Consider the following 21,873-nt stretch of genomic DNA (forward strand, 5'->3'; position numbering starts at 1 on the left):
TGGGACTCACTTTGTTGCTATTTTTGCTTTATTGCAGTGATCTGGAACTGAACCTGCAATATCTCTGAGGTATGCCTGTATAATTTCTTCCTCCAAGAGTGGAAAGCTTATTAGGCTCCATAATCTAAGGTTTATTTATTTAATTTTAGTATATACAAAGCTGTTTCAGAATTGCTAGCCCTGTGAGAAACAATTCTACTAACCAGATTATAGCATTATCTACAATTCTTTCTGTCTATCCTTACAGTATTGAGTCAAGATAATTGTTTTCAGTTTTTTAGGTTAAGTTGCTCCCTGAAAAGTCCAGCAGTAGACAGAAGAAAGCTTGTGAAACTGTGGTTGGAATCTGTTTTTCTCTTTTCACTTATAGTTACTTTTCAGTTTTGGTATTCTTTGTTTAAATAATGGTGAGACTAGGGTTTTGCACAGGAACATCATAGTTGTGAAGTGAATTCTGCATTGTTTAGGTAAGAGATTCTGTGAGGTTACTACATAGCTGCCTCTGTCTTCAGCTACCTGGAAGTTTGAAAAGTTTTAATTTTAATGAGGCTCAATTCATAATTTTCCTTTTTGTAAGTCATGCTTTTTATGTCCTATTTCCTATACTTTTTCCTACAAATATTATAGTGTTAGCTTTTATATATGACACATGACTCAATTTGAGTTAAATTCTGTATATGGTAAAATATAGTTAAGGTTCACTTTTTTTCCCCACATGGATATTCAGTTGTTTTTAACATCATTTGGTGAAAAGACTACCTTTTGGGCATATTTTATATACTCTCAGAAATCATCCAGTAGAAAAATAATCAAAAATCAAAAATATTGATACAGGAGACAGAGAATTTCCGGGACAGGCAAAAAAGGATGGGATTTGTGCACGAGTGGAAGGATTACTGTGAGAAAGGAGCAGGATGTATTTTTGATGGATGGGTGGAATCTGAAAGTTTTCTGATAGCTCCAAGTTGTTTAATGAGAAATAAAGCGTAAGTGTTTTTCTAGTATTCTTGAAATTAACCTAGTATCTTATAGTTAAGTTTTATTCCACATATTGCCTGCTATATTGCAGAACATATAGGGGAACTCAACAATGCTACAAACTGATTTGGGAGAAAGATGACAGAAGTAACATTTCTATCCTAAAACATTTAATTAAGTGACTACCGATCCAGATTGTGACATCAACATTTGAAATACATGGAAAGAACAGATTCTTTTTTAATTTAAGTTCCTTTTCCTATTACTATTCCTGAATATTGGAAATTAACTAGGTAAGAGCACTGTCATCAGATCCCATAATCACAAATAATTTTAAGCATTTAATCTCTAAATTTATCATAACAATAAAGTAGTAACACAATAAACCAATATAAAGGGGACAGTCTCCTTCCTTCAAGGCAGTTATCTTCATATATTTCCCTTCTTACATACAATTGTGCATCAGGGTTTCTTATATTTATCACCACAAATCTTAAATGTGCATTTTTACACTATTACATAATCCTTTTAAACACTTAGCTGATAAATTTTGCATTCTTTCCCTCAACCTCCAAGCTCCCTCATGAACACAGTCCTCCAACCATCAACCTCCTCCTTTGCAGCTAATAAGTCTGTCCTGTATTCAAAGAATAAATATAGATGGAATCAGAAAAGATATTTTGCCCTCAACAAATTCACTAACCTAAGTGTAACTGTTACAGCCAACTCTGACCTCCCTCCTGTAAAACAGAAGAAATGTCTCTGTTCCACACACTCTTCACTTGTGCTCTGGATCCCATTCCCTTCACTTTCAAGTACTTTATTCCTAGAACTATGTTTTCTGGAATTATTGCTTCCTCATTACTGAGTCATTCCCATTAGCACTCAAATACACGTATTGAAAAAAAAATTCACCTATCACTCTATTTTCTTTGCTCCCCATTCACAGCAAAACTCCTCAAAACAGCTGTCTAAAATTTTCCACTCCCTTTACTTTCTCCACATACTCCAATTAGGCTTCCACTACTTCTCCTTTACTAAAACAGTTCTTTTCAAGGTCATGTGTGACCCTGTCAAATCTAATGGTCCATAGTATGTCCTCATTTTCCAACACTTTTCAATGGTATTTAACAAATGACCACTTTTTCTAAGAAACACTTTCCCTCTCTAGGCTTTCCTGACTCCATTAACCCATCCTCCTCTTTCTCGTTTGTTAGGTCCTATCTTCCACACCCAACCTCTCAATGTTAAAGCGTCTGAGGGCCTTGTCTTGGCTATCTTCCCTTCCTTTCCCAGATGATTTCATCCAATCTCGTGTCTTTAAAAGCGCATATGTAGCGATAACACCCAAATCTATATCTCCAGCCAAGAGCAAATGATGTGTTATGGGCAACTCATATTTAACCTATCCAGAATTTTTTTCCTCCTCAATTACCCTCCAGTCCTCTCCTCATCTTAGTAAATGACATCACTATCCACTCAATTGCTCAGACCAAACAAATTTAATCCTCATCACTTCTCTTTTTCTTATTCATCACACACATTCTACTGGCCTGTCCTATTGACTCTATCATTACCCCCATCTTCTCTGCTACAACCCTAATCTAAGCCACCTGCCCTTCTTCCTCTATTGCTCCCCTTTAGGGCTTTCTTATCATAGCCTGCGTGATCTTTTAAAACAACATAAGTTTCACCTAGTTAAAATCCCCCAACAGCTTCCTATTACAATTAGAATAAAATCCAAACTACCTAATATGGCACTTACAAGCCTCTACAAGATATACCTTCACTTTCTTCTCAAACCTCAACTTAAACTATTCTCCCTTTTGTTCACCACACTCCAGCCACACTGGCCTTTCTGTCCCTTGAAAAGGCCAAATTCATTATGTTCTCAAAGCCTTTGTCTAGAATGATCTCCCAAGTTTTGCTTCATTCATATCATTCATGCTTCAGGTCAAATTTAACTTGCCTAGAGAAACCTTCCTAGTCATCCTAACATATTCTACTCCATTACCCTATTTTATTTGTAGTAGTAATCATTGTCAAAATTACTATTGTGCACTTATTATCTTACCCTCTTCCACTAGAATATGTACATCGTTAGGACAGAGGCTTGCCCTTTTTGTTCAGAACAATGATGAGCCCACAGCAGGTTTTCAATCAATATTTGTTAACTGAATTTCCAAAGAAGCTGCTAGTGTTAAAAGAAATTTTTGAAATGAAATAATCCTCAATACAGAAAAATCCTTATGTATAGCTGTTTTGTTCCTGCATCCTTATTTATAACAGTAAAAACCTGAAAACCACCTAAATGTCCAACATTCAAGAAATGGTTAAATAATTATGGTACACTCACAGGATGGACTCTCATGTAGTCATTAAAAATGTGTATGAAGATTTTTCACAATACTGGGGGAAAGTTATGCTATAATGTTAAATAAAAAGCACAGAATCCAAGATTTTACATATTGTGTAACCTTAATTACATTAGAATACATATATCAGACACAATCTGCCAAACTCACACAAGAAGAAATCGATGATCTGAACAGGACTATGTCTATTAAATAAGTTGAATCAATAATTAATAACCTTTAAAACAAAAAGCATCAGGCTCATCTGTGTTCACTGGTAAATTCTACCAAACACTGAAGGAAGAAATCATATCAATTCTCTACAATCTCCTTCAGAGGACAGAAGCAGAGGGAATGCCTCCTAACTCACTTTATGTGGCCAGCATTACCCTAATATTAAAACCAGACAAAGATATCACAAGAAAAGTACATTTCAATATCTCTCATAAACACAGATGCTAAAATCTTCAACAGAATATCAGCAAATCGAACCTAAAAAAGTATAAAAAGAATTATACAGCACAACTACGTGAAATTTATCCCAGGTATGATTAAAAAATCAATTGATGTGGTCCATCTATCAATGGACTAAAAAAGAAAAATCACACGATCATATCAACACACGCAAAAAAGGCATGTGACAAATGCCAACACCCATTCATGATAAAAACTCTCAGGAAACCAGGAATGCAGGAGAACTTTGTGTCAACCTGATAAAGAGTATCTACAAAAACCCCACTTCATGGTGAGAAACTCTAAGCTTTCCCACAAAGATCGGGGACATGTCATGAATGCACCCTTTCACCACTCCTTTTCAATACTGTACTAGAAGGCCTTGCTAATGCAATAATTCAAGAAAAGGAAATAAAACGTATACAGATTAGGAGGGAAGACATAAAATGCCTTTGTTTGCAGATGACATGATCATCTATGCAGAAAATCCAAAAGAATCAGCAAAAAAATTTCTGTAACTAATAAGCGACTATAGCAGGGTTGCAGAATACAAAGTTAATATACAAAAGTTAATTGCTATCCTATATGCTGACCATGAACAAGTGGAATTTGAAATTTAAAATGCAATACCATTACATTAGCACCAAAAATTGAAATAATCAGGCATAAATCGAACAAAATAGATACAAAATCTATATGAGGAAAACCACAAAACTCTCATCAATGAAATCAAAGAAGAACTAAATAAATGAAGAGATATTCTATGTTCATAGGTAGAAGACTCAGTACTATCAAGATATCAGTTCTTCCCAACTTATCTGCATGTTGGAGGAGGTCATTGAGAGGACATGACCACCGGCTGACCTGAGAACTGGACTCAGGCAATGAGAGGCTCCTTACCTTCTCCCCTGTCCTTGGGATGTACATTCTGCCCACTGTTCTCATACAAGGAGACACTTCAAGGACACAGCCTTGAGAAAGTAATGTGCTATTGAGACCATATGAACTATATACATGACTGAACTCCATTAAGGTCTCTATATAAATGCTTAAGATTCTGGCAGGTGGGTACAGAGATCTATTTGTCATGCAGCTGCTCAAGGCATGCCTCATATGTAATAAGTTCTCTTGTTTATTAAAACTGCCATCTTCCAATCTGGAATGGTCTGTCTTTCTTCAGTTCCTCTTTGCCCTCTGTGTAAGGAAGCCAGTTTCAAATTTCATTCAGGGAACTCTTGAGGGTGTGAACCAACAATGCAGTGCCAATCAAAATCCCAGCAAGTTATTTTATGGATATTGATGAAAGAGAGTCAAAAGACCCAGAAAAGCCAACACAATATTTAAGAGGAAGAACAAAGCTGAAAGACTGACACTACCCAACTTCAAGACTTACTATAAAGCTATAGTAATCAAGACAGTATGGTATTGGGGGAGTGGTCAAGATGGCAGAGTTGGAAGACCCTGAGCTCACCTCCTCCTATGGCACACCAAAATTACAACTATTTACACAGAACTATTGATGAGAAAAACTGCAATACTAGCAGAAAAGGTCTTATGCAACTAAACATATAATGAAGTAATCACAATGAGATGAGCAGGAAGGGTGGGAAGGTAGCATAGTCAAGACCCATACTTCCAGGTGGGTTACCAACAAACAGGAGGATAATTATAACTGCAGAGGTTCACCACAAGGAACTAAGCCCCATATCAGGCTCCCCAGCCCAGAGATCCTGCACTGGTAAGATGAGACCCCAGAACACTGGCTTTGAAGGCTAGCGGGGCTTACTTTTGGGAGAGCCAGAGGGCTGTGGGAAATAGAGACTCCACTCTTAAAACAAAATCTTACACACTTCAGGAGGACCCAGGGCACAAGAAGTAATTTGAAAGAAGCCTGGGTCAGACTGATCTACTGATCTTGGAGAGCCTCCCAGAGAAGCAGAAGGTAACTGGAGTTTATCCTGAGGACAACGACACAGGTGGCCGTCATTTGGGGGAGCTTGTTTTACTACATGCTGGTAAGCACCGTTTTTGAACCCTCCTTCTAGCTTATCAGTGCCAGAACCCAACCCTACAAACTAGCCTTTCAGCACTAATACTGGAATGCTTCAGGCCAAGCAGCTACCTGAGTGGAGACACAGCCCTACCCACCAGCAGGCTTGCTGCCTTAAGGCCTCCTGAGCCCACAGTCACCCTGGGACCCAAGCCTATTCACCAGAGGGCCCAGGACCCAGCCATGCACACCAGTGGGCTGGCACTAGCCCCAGAACCAGCCTCACCCACCAAAGGATAGACAACAGCCCCAGGATCCTCTGTGCCCCGGCCCCACCCACCAGTGGGCAGAAATACTAACTCTGGAACCCCCAGATCTGCCCACCAGTGAACAGGCACTAGCTCTGGAATCCCCCTGGTCTCTGCTCTGCCCACCAGCAGGCCAACACCAGCTCTAGGACCCTCAGGCCTTGCAGCCAGAGGCCCCAAGGTCCCAGCCCTGCCTTACCAGCTGGCTGATACCAGCTCCAAGACATCCTGGACCCCTCAGCCAGCTCCCCCAAGATCTAGCCTCTCTCACCAGTGGGCCAACATCAGCTCTGGGACACCCCAGACCCTGCAGCCAGCTATGTCTGGAACTGGCCCCACCCATCTGCAGGCCAACACTACATTTGGAACACCCCAGCACCTCAATCACCCACTCCAGAATCCAGCTCCAACCATCAGTGGGCCAGCACTAGCCTCAGGACCCCCAGGGCCACAGTCAGCAGCCTCATGACCCATCCTTGCCCACCAGTGGCCAGCATCCCCAACACAAGGCAGCGCCTGGCAACTAACTGGAATGCGGGCCAGCCACACCTACCAGATGCCCATAGTAGTTAGCCTGCCACAACAGAAGGACCCACACAGCCCACATAAAGGGCACCCCTAGAGCACATAGATCTGGTGACCAGGTGGGACTATGCTGTTGGGACACAGAAGAACTAAGCGACAGGAAACAGGCAATCTAGCCTATAAGTTCAAGGTAATGATTGTAAAATGTTCAAAGAACTTGGAGAAGATTGGATGAAATGAGCGAGAAGTTATAAGTTTCTAACAAAGAGTTTAAAAATATAAAGAAAAACCAGAAGGTGAAGAATACAATAACTGAAATGAAAAATACACTAGAAGGAATCAACAGCAGATTAAATGATACAGAGGAATGGATCAACAAGCTGGAAGACAAAGTAGTGGAAATTACTCAAGCTGAACAGGAGAAAGAATAAAGAGAAATGCAGACAGCTTAAGAAACCTGTGGGACAACATTAAGCATACTAACATTTGAGTTAAAGGGGTTCCAGGAGAAGAGAGAAAGAAAGGGGCAGAGAACATATTTGAAGACATAATAGCTGAAAGCTTCTCTAACCTGGGAAGGGAAACAGACATCCCGGTCCAGGAAGCGCAGAGAGTCCCAAACAGGATCAACCCAAAGAGGACCACACCAAGACATAAAAATTAAAAATAGAGAATGTTAAAAACAGCAAGGGAAAAGTAGCAAGTTATATACAAGGGAACTCCCATAAGGCTATCAGCTGACCTTTCAGCAGAAACTCTGTAGGCCAGGAGGGAGTGGCATGATATATTTAAAGTGATGAAAGGGATAAACCTACAATCAGGAATACTCGACCTGGTAAAGCTTATGTTCAGACTTTATGGAGTGATCAAAAGTTTTACAGACAAGCAAAAGCTAAAAGAGTTCGGCACCACTAAACCAGCTTTATACAAAATGTAAAAGGGACATCTTTAAATGAAAAAGAAAAGGCCACAACTAAAAACATGAAAATTATGAAAGGAAAAAATCTCATTGGTAAAGACAAATATATGGAAAAGATAGTAAATCAGCCATAGTAACAAGGTTAAAAGACAAAAGTCATAAAATTATCTATATCCACAATAAGTACTTAAGGGATACATGAAACAAAGAGATGTAAAATATGAAGTCAAAAACAGTAATCATGTGGGGTGTGGGTAAAAAATGCAGCATTGTTAAAGTAGGTTTGAACTTAAGAGATTAGTAACTTATATACGCACACATATACACACATATACACAGAAATATATAAAGAATGTTATGTACAGTGTCGGAAATACAGTCAATAACTGTGTAGTATCTTTGCATGGTGACATTTCTTAACTAGATTTATCATGATGACCATTTTGAAATGTATAGAAATATCAAATCACTATGTTGTGTATCAGGAACTAATATAGTGTTGCAGATCAATTATGCTTCAAAAACAAAAAAACTCATAGAAAAAGAGATCAGATTTGTGGTTACCAGACGCAGGGGGAAGGGTGAGGGATGGATGAGGTGTTCAAAGGTACAAATTTCCACTTATAAAATAAATGAAACAATAAAAGTGGAAGAAAAAAAGACAATATGGTATTTGCAAAAGAGTAGACAAATATACCAATGGAACAGAATAGAGAGCCCAGAACTAGATTTCTATAAATATAATCAACTGATCTCTGACAAAGGAGCAAAGGCAATACAATGGAGCAAAGACAGTCTCCTTCAAAAAACAGTGCTGGAACAACTGGCCATCTACATGTAAAAAGTGAATCTAGACAGAGACCTTACACCTTTCACAAAAATTAACTCAAAATGAATCATAGACCTAAGTGTAAAACTTAAAATTCCTGGAAGACAACTTAGGAGAAGATTTAGATGACCTTGGGTATGGTGATGCCTTTTAAGATATAACATCAAACACAGGATCCATGAAAGAAATAACTGATAGGCTGGGCTTCATTAAAACAAAAAAACTTCTGCTCTGTGAAAGACAATGTCAAAAGCATTAGAAGAAAAGCCACACACTGGGAGAAAACATTTGTAAAAGGCACATCTGATAAAGGACTGCTATTCAAAATATACAAAGAACTCTAAAAACTCAACAATAAGAAAACAACCCAATTAAAAAGTAGGCCAAAGACCTTAAAAGACTCCTCATCAAAGAAGATATACAGATGGAAAATAAACATATGAAAAGATGCTCCATATCTATATCATTAGGGAAATGAAAATCAAAACTATAAGATTCTACTACATGCCTATCAGAATGGCCAAAATCTGGAACACTGACAACACCAAGTGCTGACAAGGATGTGGAGCAATAGGAGCTCTGATACATTGCTGGTGAGGATGCAAAAACAGTACAGCCACTTTGGAAGACAGTTTGGTGGTTTCTTACAAAACTAAACATAACCTTACCAAACAATCCAGCAATTGTACTACTCTTTGGTATTTATGCAAAAGAGTGAAAATTTATGCCCACACAAAAACCTGAACATGGATGTTTCTAGCTTTACTCATTAACACCAAAACTCAGAAGCAACTAAGATGTCCTTCAGTACGTAAATAGATAGATAAACTTACATCCAAACAATACAACATTATCCAGCACTAAAAAGAAATGAGCTATCAAGCCATGGAAATATACAGAGGAACCATAAACACATATTACTAAGTGAAAGAGGTCCATCTGAAAAGGCTACATACTGTATGACTCCAACCACATGACATTCTGAAAAAAGACAAAACTATGGAGTCAGTAAAAACATCAGTTGTTGCAGGGATGGACAATATGTGAATAGGCAGAGCACAGAGGATTTTCGGGCCGTGAAAAGACTCTGTATGATATGACAATGATGGATATATGTCATTAAACACTGTTCAATCCCACAGAATGTACAATATCAAGAGTGAACCCTAAGGTAAGCCATAAACTTTGAGTGACTATGATGTGTCAATATAGGTTCATTTTTGGTTAAAAATGTACCATTCTGGTGAAATGATACTGATAACAGGGAAGGCAATGCATGTGTCGAGGCAGGAGTATATAGGAAATCTGTACCTTCCTCTCAATTTTGGTGTAAACCTAAAACTTCTCTAAAAAAATAAAGCCTTAAAGTCTTGTGATATACATGCAACAAAGACTTAAAAGGAAATAATCTAAAGCACAATAGTAATATCTCTAGATTACAAGATTATGGGTAAATGTTTTTCTACTTTTTCTACACTTTTCTATTATAAATATGTATTAATAATTTCAAAAATATAATAACCACCCTCTAAGAGGGGGCTTACCAAATCTCTCATACTCCCTATTATGTCAGACTCCTACATAGTCTCTTTGTATGCTGCAAAAATTGTCTTTTGCAAGTGCATGTCAACCTGCAATCTAAATCTAACAACCAGGTTCCAGGTAAAACTTCTTACTATGCTAGTAGTGCCACCCTCTACAGTGCTTTTCTTTTTAAGTACATTATTTATTTATTTTTAACTTTTTAATTTATTATTTATTTATTTATTTTGGGGGCTGCACTAGGTCTTCATTGCTGTGCGCAGGCTTTCTCTAGTTGTGGCAAGCGGGAGCTACTCTTTGTAGTGGTGTGCAGGCTTTGTGCGGTGGCTTCTCTTGTTGTGGAGCACTGGCTCTAGCTGCACAGGCTTCAGTAGTTGTAGCACATACGCTCAGTAGTTGTGGCACGCGAGCTCTAGGGTGTACAGGCTTCAGTAGTTGTGGCTCGAGGGCTCTAGAACACAGGCTCACTAGTTGTGGTACACGGGCTTAGGTGCTCCTCAGCATGTGGGATCTTCCCAGACCAGGGCTCAAACCTGTGTCCCCTGCATTGGCAGGCGGATTCTTAACCACTTCACCACCAGGGAAGTCCTCTATAGTGCTTTATGTGCTATATATATTGTCTAGGATTAACTAATAATAAGAAAAGTCACACGGCAACCAAGTAATGATGACCAGTCTGTGGACTCTGTAATTAGTTATCACCTACTTTCTAAGACTTAAAATACCCTTCCACTTTCCACTCCTAACTGGGAATTATGCCCTGCTCCCTCATCAACTTTAATATCTGTAAAGATATGGACACTGAGGTGGTTAGACCTGGTTATATCATCATCTTGTGGCTAATTTAAATAATACCACAAGCAACACCATACCGAGTAAAAACTGCAAAATTCTTAGGAGTAACTGTCTGTGGCAACTGCCATTATGCTCTGCAGGCTGAAATGAATATCTAATGTGAGTTTCTACACCAGAGGCAGTAGTGTCTAGTGCTATATTCCTGACAGGACAGAACGTCCTCTCATAGTAATGAAAAAAACATAGAGAATGAATGTCCTCTTCGGTTAGGAGATATAATAGGTACATGATTCCCAGGTACAGAAAGCAGCAGGAATTCCTCAACAAGGAAACCTGTGGCAACCGTGCATCTCAGTTCTTCAAATTGATTTGAGGAATAGGCTATGTACACTTGTCTTACCAAAAATTTATTTCTGGGCCTTTAATTTCAATTAGGTGCTCCTGTTCTGCCACATATTCCACGTTTTCAGTACCCATGACTATGACCTCTCCCCTGCTTGCGCTCCACTAAGGGGCTGAACACCATCCACACCTCGACAACGATACAATCCGTAATTCTCACCTCACATCCAACCTCTTTGCTTTATCCCTATATTCCCCAGCCTCTGTATTAAAGTAAAATTAGGTATCTCTCTCTGATTGTGAAGAATAGGGAAACTTTTAGAGTGAAATCTGAGTTAACACCTCCTACAATCATAACCTCTTATTAGCCAATCCAGCATTAAAAGCCACTCATCCCAAAAGGAAAACAATACATAGAATTTAGTGGTGTTATGATAAACTGAGCCTCCCTGTGGCCTCAAAAATAGCTAGATCCAGAGTCCAATGTCCACCTTCAGTCCCATTACCTATTCCCTCATTCCAAGAGTTTTTTAGTATTTTTCCACCATGCTTACTAATTCAGATGGATATGCATGCCAGTGTTGTAAGGTGGGTACTACATTTCACTCGATTTTTTAACAATCCAATCCATGTTTAAATTACACTAACCAACAGTGGATGATATTATAGACAGGAAATCCAGGAGCTATTAAGGCTTTCATACAAGTTCTTGCTGTCTTTGGCCAATATGGTGATACCATGTGCCATCTTATAATTCAAATAGATACCACTGCAGCCAAGGCAGCTTGTTTACACTGCCAAGGCATAACCCCTTGCCAGTCCTATGCTGTCTCAGAATACTGACCCATATTGAAGACACAATGGAGGACACTTGCTGGCCTAAAGAGAAGTCAGTCAGCTGTTAGTGGCTGCTTCATGCTTGGTTAGTGGCAACATGCGGTCTCAAGTCTTACAAAATGCAATATCCCAGCTACCTTGCCCTCACTGGACATGAATCTAGAGTGCTATTTCATCTGTCCTTGTGAATATGTCCACTTTAGAATTTTACAGGGTGGGGATGATCTGTCCTTCTGAGGGGCATTTATATACCTCTTTAACTATTAACATATTGGATATCTGGTCTATTTCTGACTGCAGATCCTGGCTCCAAAATGGAAATTTATTAACGGACAATCTTGGGCTTTCCATGGTCCAAATCATTAAGCCAAACCCACTGCAACTGATCCATAAGTCTGTGAAATCGTCACCTGGGGCACTGGGTTACACCTCACTTGGTACCACCCAAGATGCACGTAATTTTGCCCATTAAGTGAACCTTCCAGGTCCCCAGTAAGTAAGCACTTTTCTGGAGTGATGATGCAAGATATCTGTCTTTTCATGTTTTCAGCCACTGAAGACACTGGGCAGATCCATTAATGAATGGCCATACTAAGCACTGCTTTCTTTGGTAAAAAATCTGCAAATGGACCTGAGGTAATAGGCCCAAACTTTTTAAAGGGGTGTCAATACTTGGCAAATGACCAATATTGTGATATAATGCATAACAGGAAATGAGTAAATCTGGGTAGGCCCTGAGTTTTTTGGGTTTGACTTCCTAACCCACTGCCATGAATTACTTCTATACCTAGAGCAGTGGTTTTCAACCCTGGCTGCTTACTGGAATCATCTAGGAAGCTTAAAAACAGATGCAAACAGCAACAAAGAAACTATTCCTGAGACCCACCCTGAATAAATTAAATTAGAATTTCCAGGGATGAGACTCAGCCATTGCTGGTTTTATTATGTTTGCTTTAACTCTCCAAGTGATTCTAACATATAGCCAGGGTTGAAAAGCAAGAATCTAGAGTAATGGTTTTCAAACGTTAGACTACATCAATATCATGTGGAAGTGATTAAAGCGGATTGCTGGGCCCCACATCTAGAGTTTCTGATTAGGCCTGGGGTGAAGCTGGAGAATTTGCATTTCTAATAAGTTTCCAGGTGATGCTAATGCTGCTGGTTAAAGGACTGCACTTTGAAAACCACTGATCCAGAGTGTGCTTTTCAAACTTTAATACCATAACCTACAACTTTAATATTTCAAACCCATAACATTACCTGAAAATGTTGTTAAAATTCAGAGTCAAATTCAGCAGGCCTGGGGTGAGGTTTGAGATCTGCATTTCTAACAAGCTCCCAGGTGACGCTGAAGCTGCTGGTCTAAGGACCTCACCTTTGAAAAGCAGGGATCTAGAGCTGCCAGCCATGTGCCATTTTTAAAATAACCAAGCAAACTAGAAGCTGCTGGAGCAAATCTTGAGGGAGGCCAGTTTTGTATACTAATAATGACATGACTCATTTTGATGACTTCTTTTTGCTCCCTCTGTTCCCCTGATCACCTGAACATACACAGTCTCCTGGACAGTCTTATGATTACAATGTAATTACTGCAAAACAGCTAACATCTCCACTAAGGTGAAGCACTACTCACCTTACTTGATACAGCTGATCACTTTCTTCTCCCTGAAACACTTTTTACTTGACTTCCTTGACCCACACTCTCTTGGTTTTCCTCCTACCTCTCTGGCCACTTTTTGGTCAGTTCTTTTTCATCTCCCCTATATTTTTCAGATTCTTTATCTATACTCCCTCCCTCAGTGATCTCATTCAGGCTCATGGCTTTAAATACTATCTATATAACCAAATTTGTACCAGCCCAGAATTGCTGCCCTTCCATGTATGTTCAACTGCCTAATGTACAACACCACTTGGTTGCTTATTAGTATCTAAAACAAAATACTGTACTTCTGAAACAGCTCACGATCTTCCCTTTCTCCCGAAACAGAAAATTTGCTCTTACCACAGTCTTTGCTAATTCAGTAATTGGCAACTCCATTCTTTCAGGTGTGCTGGCCAAAAACTGCGATCATCACTGACTTTTCTTTTCTGTCACAATTTTTACCTGGTCCATCAATAAATCATGCTGCCTCTATCTTCAAAATACATCTAATCCTTTCTCACTGCTTCCATTGTTACCACTCTGGTCCAAGTCACCAATATCTTGGAACAGTCTCCTAAGTGTTCTCTGCGTTATTCTGCCTCTCTTCCTCAGTCTGTCTCCAATATAGGAGTCAGAGTGACCCTGTTAAACCATTAACTCAAATTATGTTACTCATTTGATTAAACTGTTCCAATGGCTTCTAATCTCCCTCAGATGGGAAAGCTAAAATCCTCTCAATAACCTATAAGGTCCTACACAATCTGCCCCCACCACCATTACTTCATCAGACCTCATTTCTTTACTGCTTTCACGTGACTTCACTGCACTCCAGCCATTATTTCTTACTGTTCCTCAAACATACGAGGCATTCCAGGGCTTTTGAAGTTGATAGTCCCTTTGCCTGAAATGTCCTTCCCTCAGATTGCCACAGAGCACATTCCCTCACCTCCACGTCTCTACTCAAATGTTACATTTATAGTTTATAGTTAGGCCTTCCTGGCCAGCCTATCCAAACACCTACCTAAACTCTTCCTAATAGTCTCTCTCACTTTCCTGCTTTTTTTTTTCCTTAGCCTTTACATACTATATACATACTTACAGACAGATATACACATTATATGTAAAAATTATAGATAATATGTATATGCACATACTATATACATAATTTTTTATGTATATAAATATGAAATTTACCTTGTTTACTATCTCCCTCTAGTAGATATAGGTTCCATAAGGGTTGGGAATTTCACCTGTTTGGTTCACCATTGTAACTCTAGTGCTAAAAATAGTCCCTGGTAAATACTAACAAGTGCTCAGTAAATATCTGCTGAAAGAAGTGAAGCATGAAGTAGCTATGTTTACACTAAGATGTGTCCCAGACACCACTTAAGAAGGTAAGAGCAACCAGCTGTGGCGAATGATGATGCTAAATCAAGTAAGGTTAGAACAGAGAACTGACTGCTGGATACAGTGCTGTGGAGGTCACCGGTGACCTTGACAAGAGCTGCTATGGTGAAACAGAGTAGAGCCAAGACTGAATGGGAGGAAAAAAGCTGAAGATAATGAGCACAGCAACTTTTTCAGATGTTTTCTCCTAATACAAGACCACTGCATATGATGTTACCGCTTCCCAGAATGCTACACCTACACTCATCTTCTGATGACTGTTCCTCCCTGTTTTTCCTTAAAGACCCAGACAGCTTAGATAGTGTATTCACTAGGAAATTCATCACTGTACCTGTTATGTGACCATGTGCATGCCATATTCCAGACACACGAATGCTACCCCTGGTACACACAGTATTCTGAGTGATTCACTTGATTGATTGTATTTTAAACTCCTAAAACCTCAAGGCTGAGACCTTTGCACAAAGAAGATGCTCAATAAATATTTCTTTGATGAGTGAAAAGGCCTTGAAAGAACAGTAAGTTAATAGTTTAAAAACTATTCTTATTTCTTAATAGTTTCTAAGAGTTTATTTTCCACAATTTATATCCAAAATATATTTTGTAATCTGCAGATTTAGTAATCTGCATATTAGATGATACATTATAAAATAATAAAGGAAAATAGTTATAATACAAAACTAAAATGTCTTTTCCATTAAGTACATAATGAAGATACATTTAATGTATGTTTATGATGATTTGAATTATTATTCTAAGTAATTCCAACCTTTGCCTGAAGCATCTGTTAATTCCATCTCAAACTATGCAGTGGGACCTCCTTGGTGGTCCAGTGGGTAAGACTCTGCGCTCCCAAAGAAGGGGACCGCGGTTTGATCCCTGGTCGGGGAACTAGATCCTGCATGTATGCTACAACTATGAATCCACATGCCGCAACTAAGAAAAGATACTGCATGGCACAACTAAGACCCCACACAACCTAATTAAATATTTTTAATATTTATGCAGTATTTGATAAATAACCATAAATATTTTGATATCCAAATACATAAAATGAAATCTTACAGAATTATTAATAGTCTGTGAAGGTTAAGGTCACCAATTCTAGTTACTTAAACACGGGGACATTTTACTAAATCTGGATGTTGTCTAATACTTTCTGAAGTACAGCTTCTAGATATTACACAATACTTGAGAAAATTCTGGTATCAGGTTTGAGGGGAGGGTTTATACCCATTTCTCAAACTGCTTATTTAAGAATTCTACACATGCATATTTTGGGATACATGTTTCCTAAACAGAATCCTCTGGGGTACCATCTGAAAAATGAATTTCTGGAATCCAGCTCCAGAAGATTCTGACTTAGTGCCTTTGATGAAAAGGCTAGAAATTGGCAAAAAGCTCCTTAAACAATTCTGATGATCAGTCAGTTTTGGGAAATAATGACCGTATATCTGGAAACGTTAAGTAGACAACAAGTAGGTTTGCAGTAATTCCTGTCTGACCTTAAAAAATTGCGACCCTCAACCCATAAACACAAAAAATATTGATCCATCATGGAAACTTCATACATTCTGAAATGCTTTTCCAACTACAATGTTGACTGATGCTGAATAAATGAAGTTTCCATATTATAAATACAAGGCTGTTAAAAACCACTTTTACTAGATTATGGTGAAGCTTGATCAGTTTTCTTAAGAACACCAGCTACCACAATTGAAGCGCTACTATACCTTTCATTTTGTCAAAAGAAAAAAAAAAGTAGTAACAAAACGCACTAAGAAAACTATATTCCATCAATGGTCTTCATTGGTGATATATGATTTGAAAACTATCAATAACATGCACTACTTCCAGTACAAACCTGTCAAAAATGTATTAATGGGAAGACATCTGGCAAAAGTTTCAAAATATAGACTAAGCTACAAATGTGCATCTTATATTAAAACTGGTAGCAGTCTATTTTATAACTTAGTCTTAAACCCATAATAAACACTTAATAACTAGAGAATTTTATCAATATAATTTGGAACAGAAAAAAAAAGAAAAAGTGGCTCTAAAATTCCTGTATTATTTCTGATAGTGAAACTAATTTCTATATAAATTAGCAAAACTGAAATATAAAGGACAAATTTATACACACACGCACGTAGTAAAAAGAAGACAACTACACACAACACAGATAAAATGATAAAGACAAGTTATGTGGCACTACCACTGGCAATGCTAGATGCCGTAAGATGATAAAACTGGTAAGCAAATGATAGACTGGTCATTATTTAGTCTTTACAACCAACACAGCACTTACATTTTCAAAACCTAAGGGCAACGACTTGCTCATTCTGGTATAGTCTTAGCTTCAGACTAAGTTATATTTAACTAATAAGTTTTACCTAAGTTTCAAGCAAATATGAAAACAAAACAGATGATAAAAACAGTAATGACTTTTTATTACTAAGGCTAACATTACAGCAACATTGTTTTCCACAATGCCATCACATTTATGAATATTAAATTTTCTGCTGTGATATAATTGAAAAATTACTGGAGTAGTTACTGTACTTGTATTTCAAACACTGAATGGAAACAAATTGGAAAGCTTTGAACATTTGCCTGATCTATTTCACAAACAAGAATGATCTCTACAATTATTGTTTGAAACAAAATTTACACAACACTTTGATTTCTAAGTTATAGTCTTAGTACTGTATTAAATTTGTACTACAATTTCAGGATGCTATATATTCAGATTTTACTACCCCACTGCAATTTTCAAGAAAATTTTTATTATTATAAATTATTTTAAGGATGAATCATTTGCATAAAATCATAAGCAAGTATCCTATTATGGCAAAAATTAGAGTAATCTATCATTTTGAAACACTGTGAGATACTGTATGTATTGTTGTGTAACTATGTATGCCAAACTTCCTTACAGTTTACTGAAACAATTATAAAAATTCAAGCAGTGTGATATATAATATAGCTTCAAATTACTGCTGGAAGAATAAACAGAACATCATTTACCCCATCAAATAAATCACATCTAGTTTCGGAAGATCTTCATACCATATCACTCTCAACTACCAAGGAGTAAAAACAATAGAAGTGCACCTCAAAATACTTCACACCTACCTACCCCATCTCCTGAATCCAACCTAACAGACTGAATATCTGGAGGAGGGCTTCAGTAAAGGCTGCTTCAACTAGATGAGGCTACTACCCCCTGAACTGTCCGAAAACTAACACACGGAAAAGAAAGAAACTGCAAAGGATCAGGGAAAAAGACAAAGAACTGGGGTAAAGTCTACTCCTGGGGTGAACGATGAACCCAAAACTGTCTCATTTCCTACTCTACAATCTCAGTTTCTGCTCTTATCTTTACTCCATCTTGCCTTAACTATTGTTTGTCCTAGGCCTCTTTTCCCTCTTACATAGCATAAATATACAGACATGCAAAATAGAAGATCTTTATTTACGGAGTTTAAGTACCAGAGTTTTTTGCCTACAAGACATCAAACCATAATACTGGATTTGAAATGCACAATTTAAATTCTGTGGAACATAGATATGGGGATAAAACTGAATAACCAAATCCAATCATAGAATCTCTTTAAAAAATACCCAGAAGAAGCGCATACACACACACACACACAACACAGTGTCAAAGTGTTTTAAAATACATTCTTCATATATCAACGACAAATATGCTGTGCTTGAGACAATAATCAATTGCCTGGAATAATTTCTGCAGCTTTTGACTTTATTCGCCACAAAAGTTCTGCTGAGACACTGATTGAAAATTACATTTCAAATACACCGCTCACTAAAGAAATGTAAACAAGCGCTGGGACCAACTTTAAGATACCGCCCAAAGAAGAATTAAAAGGAAAACAAAATTGTGATTTAAGTGAAAAAATACAAAAGGAATCTTATTTAGGAGTGCTTTATTGAAAAAGAAACAAGATGACTGCAAATCAGAATTATTTTTAGCACCTTCTTCGGATCAAACCTACCCCCAAATTGCCTTGAAGGGTGCAAATGTTCAAGTCCACTGAATTGCCTGGAGGTTGCCGGGGTTTCTTTCTATTTGCTGATAATAGCAGGCAATGAAACCTCAACTAATTATTATGGCCAAGAGATGACTGCCCTCCAGGGTGCCACCCTGCGTGCGCTCCCCAGGACAGCCTAGAGCTTACGGGACTTTTATCAGTGCTCTCCTAGGTAAAGGACTTCCCTCTGGAGCTTTAAGAATTCGTTTAATAAGAAATCTCCAACGGGATTTAAAGCAGTAGAGTGCTACCAAATTAACCTTTTTGCAGATTTCATACAGTTGATGGAGGGAGAAGGGTACAATGCCAGAAAACCGAGCGCCCAGTGGATCCGCGGACTTGGTGTTACCGCACCGACCCCAGGGAGAGACTCGAGAAAGCGAAGACGCGGAGAGGCGTTTATCCGGTGTTAACAGAGCGGATTCGGGACCAGACGGTTGTGGGTTTCTCTCCAGGGCGATGCGCCCTACAGGAGCGGGTCACGGGCACCCGGAAGGACGGGCAAGTGCGAACTCGGCGCGCGGGTGGCAGGGGGACGGCGGCCGCCCCCGCCCCTCCGTACCTGATGATGTCGTCGCTGTGGCCCCGGTAGAACTTCTGCCGGTGCTCCCGCGGGCTGTACACCACGCCGACGCCCGCCACGAAGTACACGATCTCCTTGGCCGCCGTGTAGTAGAGGTTGTTGCGGCACTGGTGGCCCCGGTAGCCGTACACCCACTCCAGCCGCAGGTGGCAGCTCGGGGCACTCCGGGCCGCCATGTCGGGGCGCCCACCCCGCCGCTCCGCTCGGGCCCGCGGCGGCGGCGGCGGGCGGCGGGAGGCGCCGGCGGCTGCCGCCGGGCGAAGCAAGCCCTCCCGCGGGCGGCAGGGACTCGCCGCCTGCCGCGTCCTCTAAGCCGCGCTTGGCAGGTGCATGTCGCTTCTCCTGGCCGCCGCCGGCGCCGCCTCAGCCCACGGGCGGGAGGAAAACCCTCGCCTCGCGGAACATGCTGAGGGCCGCGGGCGCCGCCGGCCGTCAGAGGGGTGCCACGCGCCCTCCCTCCGCCCGCCTCGGTAGCCTAGTCTCCTCAGCCCTCAGCGCCCAAGCCGCGAGCGGGGCCGAGCGAGGCGCCGCCTCCACGCCTCAGCCGCGGCCCGGGCACCCTGCTCCTCGCCCGGGTCACCTGCGGCGTTCGCGTCCCGCCGCGGCCTCGTCCCTCAGCCCGGCGGGCCCGCGCCGCGCGCTCCCGAGCCCAGGAAAGCGGCGAGCGCGCGGCCTCTCGCGGCCCCGCCCCCTCGCCGCCGTCGCCGCCGCCGCCCGCGCGCGGCCCGCCCCGCCCCTCCCAGCGGGGGAGCACGGAGTCACCTGGAGCTCCCGGGTGCAGTCGCCTTGTGGCCGTTCCCTGGCGCTCGCTCTCGCCTAACGTTTAGTCCCGCTATCCTCAGTCCCGGGCGGACTCTCGGCGACCCTCGTCCCCTGCTGCTCGGCGGTCTCGCCCGGGAAGCGCCTGTCTCACAAGGCCCCTATACCCGGCCAGGGCTACGCTTATGCGTGGTAGAAACACCACCAGGATGTTAACCTTTTTTCTTTTTCTGATGTGTGTGTGTGTGTGTGTGTGTGCGCGCGCGCGTGTGTCTGTGCGTGTGTGTTTCTGGCTGCTTCATAGTGCTCACTATTCCAGATACTGAGTGGGGATAAAGCCTGACTTCCTAAGTGCGCATTTTCTTATTTGTGTACGTGACCTCAAAGCTAAAAGTAGAATTTAAATCGTAAAATGACACACCAGATGCGATTTCTTTATAAATAGCCATGGTACCCGAATTTTTTTAAATTACTGTTTTGAACACCAATAAACTCTTGCTATTTCTTGCACTGTAGTGATGCCGGAGATGTCTTGAGTCTTATGATCCTGGAGAGTGAGACTGTAAACGCCAAGTTCTGGCAGCGATGGCTTCCTGTCAGTTTCCCTCCTGCTTCGTTTTCTAAGGGCCCCCTCTCTCACGGGGTTTACCAATAGCCATAAAATACTTTGAAATCCATATTTTAAAAGATTTTAAATGCAGAATGGTAGCCACAAAGTTTACAACAAGAAATAATAACTTATAAAATACAGATACAATCTTTTGTGTCTAACAAAAAAAATCAGTTTGAATTTCCCTGGGGAATACCAAAACTTGGAAATCTGAGAAAAGCTAGAATAAACTAGCATCCTTTCAAGAGAGGTGACTGCACAGACTGCGCAGAGATGCTGATTCCTAGATGGCAGCCATACCTTGGCATGGATGTTACCCAATCTCTACTTTCACAAGGATGCAAATTACCAATGTGGGGCAAGAGGATACCTTTTCAGTTTTGGTTATGACTTCTAGTCCACATGCAGGAAAGAAGGGCCATCTGAGAGGAAGGAATTTGCATAAATGTCATGAAAAGTGAACTCTGAAGGAGTGAGTAGATTTGGTGAACCCCACCAGGAAGGCTGAAGGTAGAAATCCAATCCCGTGTGTTCACAATAATCATCTAACAAAGTAGTAAGGAAATACAATGCAGGAAAATCTGACTGTAAGAACTTCATAAAATTTCCAAGCTTTCAGATGTTTTTAATTTTCTTATTTTAGCTGTTCCCAGAGTGATTAGCTATAAAACTATCAATGGAAATATGCTTAAACCAAACTATAATAGAAATAGAAAAGTTTTATTTGAGCCAGACTGAGGACTATGGCCTGGGATACACAGGTTCAAGAAGCGCTTGACTGGGACATACTGAGAGAGTAGTATTGACATATATACACTACCAAATGTAAAATAGATGGCTAGTGGGAAGCTGCTGCAGAGCACAGGGAGATCAGCTCCATGCTTTGTGAAGACCTGAAGGGGTGGGATAGGGAGGGTGGGAGGGAGGCTCAAGAGGGAGGGGGTATGG

The 21,873-nt window shown here is 40.3% G+C and overlaps 1 protein-coding gene across 10 annotated transcripts in view; it reads right to left on the reverse strand.

Moving 5' to 3' along the window:
* The window catches only part of EML5 (EMAP like 5), a 163,951-nt gene extending 143,794 nt beyond the window's left edge, over positions 1-20,157 (reverse strand). For all 10 annotated transcript variants that reach the window (XR_009053392.1, XR_009053391.1, XM_057733805.1 and 7 more), the window contains exon 1: positions 19,536-20,157. Coding sequence is in view for 8 of the 10 variants with exons in the window: in XM_057733805.1 (XP_057589788.1) it covers positions 19,536-19,732 (197 nt within the window). In the remaining 2 variants the exon portion in view is untranslated. The remainder of the gene's footprint in view (positions 1-19,535) is intronic.
* Positions 20,158-21,873: the final 1,716 nt, after the last annotated feature.

The sequence above is a fragment of the Hippopotamus amphibius genome, chromosome 4, assembly GCF_030028045.1.
Source record: "Hippopotamus amphibius kiboko isolate mHipAmp2 chromosome 4, mHipAmp2.hap2, whole genome shotgun sequence".
Taxonomy (NCBI): Eukaryota; Metazoa; Chordata; class Mammalia; order Artiodactyla; family Hippopotamidae; genus Hippopotamus; species Hippopotamus amphibius.